General features: G+C 40.4%; 1 protein-coding gene across 6 annotated transcripts in view; it reads right to left on the bottom strand.

Annotated features, from left to right (window-relative positions):
• Positions 1 to 12,104, bottom strand: part of REPS2 (RALBP1 associated Eps domain containing 2) — a 197,276-nt gene that overhangs the window by 65,808 nt on the left and 119,364 nt on the right. For 3 of the 6 annotated variants that reach the window (XM_016942948.3, XM_016942949.3, XM_016942950.3), the window contains exons 11-13: positions 11,350 to 11,403; positions 7,188 to 7,233; positions 3,940 to 4,076 (exon numbers count right to left, since the gene is read on the bottom strand). In XM_016942948.3, the coding sequence (XP_016798437.1) occupies positions 3,940 to 4,076; positions 7,188 to 7,233; positions 11,350 to 11,403 (237 nt within the window). The remainder of the gene's footprint in view (positions 1 to 3,939; positions 4,077 to 7,187; positions 7,234 to 11,349; positions 11,404 to 12,104) is intronic. The other 3 variants (XM_016942952.3, XM_063804250.1, XM_016942953.3) reach the window with 1 other exon arrangement.

The following is a 12,104-nucleotide window of genomic DNA, read 5'->3' as shown; positions in this document are numbered from 1 at the left end:
GATAAACATCATCACTCCTATGTAACAACCATCCCATCTTTCTCTTCATTTTCCTTTCATTTTTCTTTGCATCTTCTCTCCATCCTATTTCCTTTCCACACTATCACTCCACTTTAAGCCACTCTGTATCAGCACCTTAGCTTCAATCACTGCTTTTCACAATCCTGTGAGTCTCATTTTATTAAACAAGGGCTTCATTTTATCTTTCCCTTTCAACTCAAGTCCACATCTTGCTTCATCTCACATTATTTTCCCCTCTTTTCTTTACCTTTCCTTATTCTTCTATTGTCATAAACAGGGTGAACCAGGCAGTCTGTCTTAAGTGATAAAGTTGGCAGAAGGAGGGGATATGGGGGGCGGGGCTGGAGGGACAAGGAACAGCAGAGCAGCAGGTGAGGTAGGCTTCCCCATGGCCACCCTCACATTCCCAAGTGCCTGACAGGAGGGAGGTCCAGAACGTAGGCAAAATGAAGAAGAAAGAAGTGGTCCCCGTGGTTAGGCAAAGAGAGATGTAGCAACAGAAGCTGGCCAAGCCTTCTGAGCAGGCAAATCATAAGAGAAGGAATATTTATGGCCAATAACAATACAAAAAGATTCTCAGCCTCACTAGGAATCAGGGACATGAAACTGCCTATTACATAGGTAATGATTAAAAAGATGAACATGAAGCAGTGTTGGCAAGATTGTGAGGAAACACTTTCAGACAGTGTTGATGATGGAGCAAGTTGACAGGTGTTCCACCTCACCCTTTGGCAACATATAGCTACACTTTAAACATCTACAGCCTTTGACCCTGCAACTCCAACCAGCAGGATTTAACCTAAGAAAATAATTAGATGATGAAACAAAGATACGGACATGAAATTATTAATAACCTCTGCCTCGTTTATATTATAAGAACAAGGTGGTGGTGTGGGGGAGCTTGGCAAGGGGAGAGTGAGGGGAGGCTCATACCTGTGAAGGAGTGATGGGGGAGAAGGACAAAAAGAGAAACAGAGGGGTATGAAGAGGACACGGGGGTCGGGGTGGAGAGAGAGAGAGGTTTGTTTGCAAGGGTGAGAAAGGAACGGGGGCTGGGGTCGTGGGGTGGTGGGTGAGCTTAAGAGGAAAGTATGGGGAAGAGAAAAGGCAGAGAGAAGAAGGGAGAGATCTCTCCATCAAAGCACAGTCAACCATGGTATATCCATATCATGCACACCTTAAAGGGAACGGTGCAATCCTCTATATGAAATAGAAAGATGGTTAATTGGAAAGATCAGGATACAGAACAGCAAGCATAGTGTGATCCCATTTATCTAAAGTGATACATAAAGATAAGTGCAGCAAAGGGATGCCTACATGTACACCATGATTCTCAGTGAGTAGACTCTTCTGGTAGGTTTAAGCTCTATTTCATGCATTTCTAGTTTGTCAGCATTTCGATAATTTCTAGCAATATGCAATACACTAAAATTTTATATAATTTAGATAGACCCTTATACTTTTCTGTGAGAATTAACCAACATGAAAATAAATAAAGTAGATGCAATTATACCACCTGCTTTTCATACTGCAGAAATGTTCTATTCTTCATGTGATAAATTTAAACTGCTCATTAAAATTTCATCTGTATAAATTTGTACTGAAAAGACAATGGAATTAGGCTATGAACAGAGACATCACCCACCTAGCTATTCTTTGTCTAAATCTTAGATTTATCAGGCCCTACCACAAGGGACATCGTCAGGGCATTATCAAACCAAAATACTTTTCATCTTGAAGTCACATTGACACAGAGATATCAAAGAAAGCTGTCTTAATTCAGGTTTTCTCTAAAGAAGCCCCTGACATATGAACTTGAGAACAGGTATATTATTCGAGTGAGGGGAAAGTGAGACAGGGCAGGAGGGAAGCAAAACAAGAAAAAGTACATCAATGAATGATGTACTACGGCAGGCAACTGGGGTTCAGTCCTTTTGCGAGCCTTCTGAGAAACTGGGTAGGAGGAATGACAGAATTGTCTGCTAGGGGTCAAGGAAGGCAGGGTGTTATCCTCCTCGGTGGAGGCTTGCCATTTCAGGCATTAAATTCTTGATACTTGCAGGCCACGGGAATATGGGCCTTGCATGCTTACTAAGGCCTGTGGGCCAAATACAGTACTACAGGTTGAGTATCCCTAATCCCAAAAATCCAAAATCCAAAATGCTATAAAACCCTAAACTTTTTAGTGCCAACATGACACTCAAAGGAAATGGTCATTGAAGCATTTCAGATTTTTTTATTATATGCTCAATTGGTAAGCATATAATGCAAATATTCCAAAATCCAAAAATATCCAAAGCCTGAAACACTTGTGACCCCAAGTATTTTGGATAAGGAATATTCAACCCATATTTGGATTATGTTTATTATCTCACCAAAACCTTACAACTCCATGGAGTATTGGCTCTACTGTACAGATTAGGAATCTGAGATGCACAAACATTAAGCTACTTGCTGAAAATCAAACAGTGAATAAGCAGCTGAGCTGAGCTCCAAACCCAGTTTTGTCTCTTCCACTATGTGATGCAGTGTCGTAAAAACCACAGCATGTGAATTCTCCAGTACAGCTGGCATCTCCTTACTGGATCACACAACCTGAGAGAGACCTGTGAGCATTTCCAGCCTCCCTTCTTGCAAGGTAAAGGTACTGAGATAGCTTCCCAGATTGTTTTAATTTTCTTGCATCCATAGGAAAATCTTCCAGGTCATAATCCGCCAGCCATGTGAAATTTTTATAGCATCATCACCTGTGGTTACTCCCACCCTACATACCAGTCACTATGAAATTTATGCCAGAATTCAGATCAAAGTATGAGAGGAAATTCAAGGCAAATTTTTGTCTGATGAACTCATGGCAGAGAATTAAATTTGATAGAGAGTTCCAGATTTTAGTATATTAAAAAACAATCTATAACTTTACTGTGAGGAGAATACTTTATTAGAACAAATAAAACATGCTGAGCTCTGCCCAGACACAGAGGTCATGTTAATGTGTGAGCCAAGGAAAGTCTTTTCTTGCTTTAGCAGAAAAGATAATAATCTGCAAATCACTAGCATCTGAGGCTGGCCTGATTTAAAATGCACATAGATGGAGAAAAAGTTCCAGGAAATCATTGTATTTATAGCTTGCCTGCATGAGTCAGTGGAAAGGCCCTTGCTGCTCCCAAAATAACACTTGGGACAGCACCGTATCCTATCACCTTCACTAAAGCAAAGGCATGCCTCCCATCTTCTATTCCTTAGGTTCCTTAGGAGGGTATCTTCTACTTCACAGGAAGCCAAGGGAGCAGACAGGGCCCCTCTGGGCCTCCCCTACCTCCAGCCCCGCTACACAACTGCTGGCTCAAGAACATCCCATCCCCAGAAGCCCAGAGCAGCCCACTTGAAGGAGCCCTTGCCCTAGGACCCTCCACCAACCACCCAACCATCAGTCAGATTCAGAGTCCCCTCAGCATTAAATCCTACAGGACACAGGATCTTTTCCATAAGTGTAAAGTGCAGGAGAAGGTTCTGGCTAGGCCTTAATCTCCAAGATCTTTCACAGAAGACCACACAGGCATCTGAGGAAATGACAGACAGCGATCTATCTTGTTCACAAATTACCAATGATGCAGAGAGTAAGACCCCAGCCACACACTCAGCAGGCTGCATGGGAGTGAAGCATTTTTATCCTCTTGGTAGAGAATTTCCTAATTCTTGATCCATAACAAGTGTGGGCAAGGCTCCAGACACATGTGCTACATATGTGTCTAGAATTGCTTTCTCTCCCAAGAATACCATAGCCATGTGAAGACCTTCACGGAATGCGAAACTGCCAGGTCTGCTCTTTCTCCAGACTCACAGAGGCCACTGTGGCAGACACACATCCGCTGGCTCCAACAGGAAACAGAAGGGCTCAGGGGGCAAGGGGCACTTCACCTGGCACACTGGGCTGGAAGACTTTATTCAGATCCAAGGAGGAGGCTCTGGAATGGGTTTTCTGTGGCCGAGGTGGCGGGGTGGGAGGGTCCTCGCCCCTTTTCATGGCCTCTTCTATGGAGGTGCTAGAGTAAGATCTGTAGCAAAATAAGGGAAGGTCAGAAGCGAAATAGCAAAGCTTTACTCTCTGAAGTTGGGGTGAAATGGAAAATACCCACGAAGTCAAAGTGACTACAAAGAACCGATGAGCTACCAAAGCAGCCATAAATTCTATTACCCATTGAATGCTACTATGTACAATAATTGTCCAAATCCAACTATGAATTGGGATCTTTTCAACCTCTTTGTTCTTATTATACCTTAGATCTAAATCAACCCCCCAAAAAAAACTTTGTGTAAATTCAAATCCATTTCTATTGGAATTGTTAATAAGAATAACATGGAGCCCCTCAGCTTAGGCATTTCCATGTTCTAACAGAAGGGCTTCATGGTATTTCATGGTATAAACTGATCAGAGAACTTTTCTCCTGTTCACTTGCAAATGTGATGACAGGCTCATGTGGAATTGGGACAGATAAGCTGAGGGTAAGAATTCAATGTTCAGGGGAATATGCCACAAACGAAGCTGGGAAAGGAAAACACACATCAATCAGATTGAGGGGTCTAGCTTGTCTTTCCCTGAGAAAGCAAAAGTCTCATTTTCAACCTTCTTCCTCAATCTATAGCAAGGCATAATTAACTAGGCAACTTCTGAGATTGTAACTCTGGTAATATCATCTTTTTAAAAAGGAACTAAATAACTTGCAAAAGGTCAGATAGAAAGTTACACAGTTCGATTCAAACTCCAATCTCTGTTTCTATATCCCATTTTTAAAATGTTCTCATACTGCCTATGAGTTGGGGGGGGAATACTTTGGTGATAGCAACTAGAATATTTATTGGAGACCTACTTACTTTCCAAATAAAATTCAACTCCATACACTGCTTAGGAATAGGTTTAAGGACGGATTCCCAATACGATGATCACGAAAAGGCCCTAAGATGTAGATGTATACATCTGTTTTATTTAGCTTCTCAACTAGCTTCATGTCAAAGCAGAAAACGACCTCTGAGTCAGAGGTACATCCTAGAGAGACAAATTAACCTCTGAAAACCTTCTTCGTACTTAGCTATTAGAGTGGCATTTATGAAGTTAGAATATATCAGTTACTATTAAACCCCTTCAGTTCTTGACAGAGCTGTTTTTGACATTGTGAGTTTTTATTTTCCTGAATAAATTTCTCAAGGATTCTTTGTGGTAGTTGAGGGTTCTGTCTGTCTTACAAGGTTGTAACTTTAATAAAGCCACCATAATGGCATGTGACGTGTTCTGGGGTGGTCCCTGTAACATAACTGGCAAGACAGGCAAGGCAGCGACAGGCAGAAACTAGCAGGGAAGAATGCTCTGGCTCTTTCAACAAGAATCAAAGGGAACTGATACGGAAGGACAAGGTTCTTAAATGGGAACACTTCACTTAAAAAAGACAATTAGAGACCCTAGCTAGAAATGAAAAGAGCTTTCTATGCCACATATAGCTTTAGTGACATGTTTCACTCAAAAAAGAAATAATGTGTGTGTAAATAATGTGTATGCGTGCACACTGTTAAGCACACAATCCCACAGCGCACATTCCTCATTTTCATTTTATTTTCGTATATAACCTGTATGTTTATATCTTCATATGGAAAGTTACTGAATACAAAATAAGTGAGATTGTATAACCATGACTGCTGCAACCAATTAAAACATAAATGTGCAGGGAGTTAATAAAATGATGAATGCAGTGGTGTTAAAATGGTGATTTTCCCTCTTTCCCTTATATTTCTATAAAACTTTATTATTTCAAAAAGGAGGATAAAAACAATTCAATTCTCTTCTTCCCAGTGAGAAGTAATGAAAATAAAATCCTCCAAATTAGACCAAAAGCGCAATCTCTGAAAGGATAATATGTAAAATTTAGCCAGACACATTAATAATAGAACGTGTGGCTATGAGATTTTATAATTTCACTGGCTTTCAGGGAGAGAGGAAGTCAGCAGAAGCTAAAACTTTGAGGTTCGATTTATGGTTAACATAGTACACATAACAGATTTCTGCAATTCAAAGGCAATTCCTACTATGAAAGCATATCCCACAACTAGTACAGACTAGTTTGTAAAAGATCCATTCATCCTTTTACAAAGGATGAGTAAATGTGTTGACCACAGAAAGAATGCCTACACCTTTTCTTCCTACCTAAATGAATTACTCTATTGTTTTTAAATACACATAAATATAAAAATATAGATATCTGTATCTTACATAAACAAGGAAACAAAACCCCAATTTGGAAAATGCAGATATAAACTAAAGGATAACTCTTTGACTTACAAAGAGATGACGTTCCTTAAATATCAGTATTTCAAGCATATAAAATATGATCAGACTTAAATTTACTTTTTCAGGATTGTGTCTAGTAGGCAAAGGAGGGAAAAATGTCACTAACAGCCAAAGCAAAACAGAAAACACACACATGGTATCCTTGTTATCCTATCTTACACTGCAGTTCTACCAGTGAAATACAGTACCAATACCATTTCCCTTCCTTAATGGATTAATTCTATTAGTGTCTCTGTATTTCCCCTCTGCACCTCTCTTCTGAGTCTCACATCAACCACAGCTCTGCCTTACTGGCTTTCTCTCTTGTACTAGCCTCTTAAAAAATGTGAAGCTTAGAGGGGCACTAAGATAGGCTCAAACACACCATAAACATCGCTTACCTGAAACTGCAAGCTTCACTGAAGTTATCAGAAGCATTTTCTTTCCCTACTGTAGATTTTATTATCCAGACTTTTTACTTTTTGGTGTTCACCTTGTCATGATAGCAAATTTTCGTGTCTGTTACCTTACCCATATTTTCCTCTTTCCAAAGCTACTTCCCCCTATTAGTTATCATCTTGCAACAACTGGGTTGTCTCACACAATCCACTTCATGTTGAGGGGCCGTAGGGCATTAGTGGTCACCTTCTAGCACTAATGACCACAGAAACCAAGGCTCCCAGCATTACTGCATGTTCCCATCAGGCCATGCACGAGTGAAATGGCTCATATCCTAAGCTTTACATCTAAAGGAAGAGGAAATCATGGGTTGGGTTTTGGTTTGTGGTTCTTATTTCTAGGCAGGGGCACGGCACAAAGGGCATTAAAGCAGAAATTAAATGAACACTACCTGGATCTTGGTCTTGCTTTGAGACTGTTGGAATCCTTGGGAGTTGCTGAAACAAAGATATTGCTTGGGTTTCATTTCTGCAGTTAAACAAGTTTATATGCAGCACCTGGGCTAGTACAGAACACATCAACAGGTAAATGTGAGGTAAAAGTGCCCATGTGGAGAACTGGACGGCTCCCACATTTTCATGATTTCCTTGTTTTATTTCAAAATCTAAAGAAACGATTAAAAGGAAAGAAAAACCAGCATATTTTTCCTTTGGTCAAGCACTATTTGAGAGGCCATTCTCAAATCCAAGTTAATTAATGAAGACATTCCAGTATAAAAAGACAACCCCCTTGAAAGGGGGTTGTCTTTTTATATAATGATAGATTCACACTTCAGGGTTTCTTGGTCTATCATGATAGTCTAGTAATAGATTTTGAACTAGTCTACCCTGAAGGATAGGAAGAAGTCTATCTAACTACACGTTTAAAAAAAAAAAATACACTACCAGAGCAGCATGGCCACAAAAAAACAAAGCTCTCACAAGTAAGTGGAAATGAGCTATACAGCTTCTCCTGTAAGAAAATATCCTTGTGTCCCACATATCTGTGACCAAATCATACAGAGAATTATGAACAATATCGCTGAATCTTTTCCCAGCCATATGACTTTTCCTCATCAAATTTAAATCATAAACTAACTTGCTCACTACCAACGCCCATACAGCCTTCTTCCCCATCACAAGTTGTGAGGAGTAATTAGAAACATTTACAAAAACACTGATCCTCTTTTTATGCTTTCAATCCTCTATGGAAGACAACTTTAGGAACCAGTAGCTATGCTCAGGTGTTACAAACATTGCAAATTTTTCATCATAAAATGTCATAAAAAATCATAGAAAAGGTGCTAGTAACACAGAACAAGAAGAATGTAATTTCTTTGTCTGCATGAATTCTTCCAAAAAGAAAATGTCTCACTGCATTATCTCATCCTCTTTTACATTGCTCCAAAGATAAAAACCCTCCTTGGTATGAAGTAGCCTGAATTTATGATGATCATTAAAATCCTTGGGTTAGATAACAGGACAGAGAGGGGAGGTGAAAATCCTCATAAATGCTAACAAGGCACAAAGCAAACTACTGGTCAGCTGCACAAGAGATACACTTCTCCCAACCCAAGCATTTTGGCTTGTTGTAGTGAGAACACAGAGATCTTCTAGCTTCAAACAGCTGAAACGCTGCCAGAGTGCAGGAAAGCCTGGAAAGCCCAAGGAGTTTGAGTCCCCTTTTGCCCATTATCGTGCACCCACACCTGGATATAGACAGAAAAAGACCTCCCTCCCTCCTACAAACCCCAGGCAGCAAAGAAAGCGGCCTCAGGAAGCCTCTCTCCCAGCTCAGGAGGCTGCCTTGGGGCTGGGTGGACAGAGTGGACCAGACTCACCACAGAGCTGGGGAAGCCCTCTACGCAGGCTGCCTGCAGCTGGCTCCGTGGCCCTCTTCTCCCTCAGGCCCCACTGCTTTCAAGAAATACGTGGGTAGGAGAGGTCCCGGCCATGATAAAATACTGTTCCCCAAACCAGACCATGGTGACTGTTAATTCCTTTGTCAAGTGCCATTATCTTTGTCTTTTTGCTGGTAGGGATGGGTGTGGAAGGAGGGGTGAGCCCTGCTGGTGAGAGATAGACAGACAGACAGATGGGGTGAGGGTGTGGATGAGTAGTGGAGAGACAGGACTAGAGACCAGGCCAGGAGCCCTGAGACTAAGGCCCTCCTCCTGGCCATGACACTAACTAGCTGTTACTTCCCTGAACCTCAGTCTCCTCACCTAGAAAACAAAGGCAATAAAAATGCAGTTTCTTTCTCACAGGGACAGATAAGGTGAAAGTAATTTAAAAACTGAACGTACTTTAGAATTGCAAAATATTACTATTGTAGAGTGCATAAATAAAGGCTCCTAATTTTTTAAGCCTGGAAATCTGGTTTCTAAATTTAGTTTCTTCTAGGACAGCAAAGGAGGTGCAGGTGGGAGCAGGTAATGGAAGGACAGAACTGCTCTACCCCAATAAAAACATGGGGTGATAGTTGGCAATGGAGCAGCTGCTAGAATCACCAACAACAGTCTAAAGACAGCACTGTGAGGGTGAACCAGCTGAAAACACCTCAACATGGGCCAGAAACATCAAGAAAAAGACCATCATTGTGCATGGTGCTCTGCTGAATTAGGTTGGAATGGGATATTGGTTTAAAAAATCTCTTAAGGCTCCACTAACATAGACACTCTCAGCAATTACAACAAGTGGATCATAGCTTCTCGTGTAGCTGGAAAGAGGGAAAAGGACTGCCACCTTCCTAGAACACTCAAGGCATGTCATCTTTCCAGGAAATGGGAATGGAAAGAGGAGCAGGCCTAGAGATTAACCCTCCAAAAAGCAGCAACTGAACTGAGGTCCACATGGCAAGGACAGCCATCCAGAATTCTAAATCACCACCTTGAAACGCTTGTGTCTCCCACTGGGAATCCAAACATTTCCCAGAAAAGGAGGGATTAACTATGTTTAAGATGAGGAACTCCCTCATACCCAGAGAGGGGCAGTAGTGGGAAGAACAAATCAGAAAACACATAGCATGCTGCCAGGCACAACGAGAAATCAATTCCGACATACTTCTCATGCTGTGGCACACCTGACAAGTTTTATTTGGTGATGCCATGTCCTAGTCAATGAAGGAATGTTAAAAATGAGATCTAAAGCTCATGCCCCAGAGGACACTTGATCTTGTGCTAAAATCCCTTAAAAAAAAAAATAGGAAAAGTTATGATCCTCAAAGGCTGTTGGAGAAGCACCAATTTAACACTCCAAATTTAAACAGCTTTTACTAATACTACAACATGAAGTTTACAAAAACTGGAATGCATCCACTTTAGCTCCAGAAATAAGAGCTAGAAAGAACTGATCCCAGGCGTTGGCCTACATTAACAGAGCATTTCACCCAATAAGGAATGAATTCAAATCTGTTTCAAGAGTCAAAATTAAGCTTGGGAATTCCCATCACTTTTGGAGTCATGGTTGATCTATAACCTTAATTTTCTATTTTGTAGCATCACCTTCCAGAGCTGGTGGTTCCCAAAATAGGCTATGTACCAGAACCAACTGGGGAGCTGCCTAAAAATACACCTTCTCAGGCTTCCATAATTGAAATTCATCATCCACATTCATTCATATTTATTCTCATTCTCATGTTCTCTCTCTCTCTCCTTCCCCCTACCATATTTTTCTCCCACTCCCCCAACTCCTTCCTCTCCCTCCCTCCACCCATCTCTCTTTGAAACTCTGAATGAACTTGACATTTGGGAAATATTGTACCACAGCATAAGCCTCAACATTATATTGATTCCTCTGTTCCAATGTTCAACAAATAAGCCTAGGATGATAGCTAGCTTATCACAACAAACATGATTGACTTATTAAAAATATACAAGAAATAAAACAGCAAAAGAGAAAGCAACAACTTCTTTCATGTCCTTATAACTAGAGCTCCAAATAGTAATGTCTTCTGTAGCCACTTTGTTTTTAACTAGATTCAACTTGGTTCAATGATGGCTCCATCAACAGAGAGCTGCGGACACAGGGGCAGCCATTCTCCATGACTCCACAGACACAGGTCTGACTCTCCAAAAAACTGGACAACTTTTATTTTTCTCCTTGGAATCCACTCCATATATAAGCACATACAGTTGCCTTCCTGGTGGTGAAGCATAATAAAAATATTTGAGATTTCTGCTTTGGAAATGGAAAATATCAACTCTGGGCCTCCAATTGATCTACCCTATAAGTTCCTTACTCTACACAAAACCCAAAATGGCTTGTTGAAATCATCTCAACCTCAAGCCTTCTCAATTTTGCACTTAGTAACAAGACCCTATATTCACACAGAGTGATCCTTCGTGATCCTTTCAGTGAAACTTAAAAACTTGAAAAGATATCACCCCGTTCTCATACCTGAAAAGAGAGAAAGGGTAAAAAGCCAAAAGGTTTCCTTGTAATAAAATACAAGACAAATAAATAGAGAGAAACAGACACACTATCACAGAGGTATCAATCTTCTACTCACTGACTTGCTGATTTTTTATTTAAAAATAATTATATATAAAGTATACAAAAATGGTTTTCTCCTACCTGGATCCTCAGACACGTCCTTTGGTAAGGCTTCATTGATAGTACTTTTCAAAGCTAGTTGTGTTTTGTTTTTTAAGCAAAAAGAAAGAGAAAAGAGGAAAAAAAATTAAAACTATAAAATGTTATTTCTGAGGCAAATTGGATTGAAACAAAGAATCGCTAGTCATCACTTAGAAAAACAGGTCTCACAAACCTCTAAAAGTTGCTATAGCATTTACTAAAACAATAAAGACCTCCTGGAGTATGGAAATAGGTTCTCCTTCTACAAAGAGCAAAGATGTATTTTCAACTTTCCAGAGACAGCACCTCAAGCAGATAGGAGAAGTATTACCAGGAAGTATTGGGAGTTTCTCCCTCTTTCATTCCTGACACCCAGACTGATGACATGAGAATCCCTGGGAGTGAAATCCAGGCTTCAATATTTTTACAGTTTGCCCAGTTATTCCACTGTGCAGTTAGGAGAATGGTCAGAGTACATGCTACTGCAGACAATGTCCAGTTCTACCTGTCTCTCCCAAGCAAGTATTTAAATAGAGAACATGCAATTACTGTCACTTAATGGAAAACTTATTTTTCATGTTAAGCCCCCATACAATGCCTAATCAATGGCAGGCCTCAACAATAAAACCTGAAATAGCTTCACTGATTTTTAGTCCCTTCAAATAAGCCTCTCATTCATGGGTAGTAAATCAATATCAAATAACAGGCAGAATACTGGCTTGAGGCTTAGAAAAAATCTTGGTTCTTGTCCCAAA

Source organism: Pan troglodytes, chromosome X, assembly GCF_028858775.2.
Source record: "Pan troglodytes isolate AG18354 chromosome X, NHGRI_mPanTro3-v2.0_pri, whole genome shotgun sequence".
NCBI classification, from domain to species: Eukaryota; Metazoa; Chordata; class Mammalia; order Primates; family Hominidae; genus Pan; species Pan troglodytes.
Note: the sequence above shows the minus strand (reverse complement) of the source record. Positions and strands in the feature narration are given on the sequence as shown.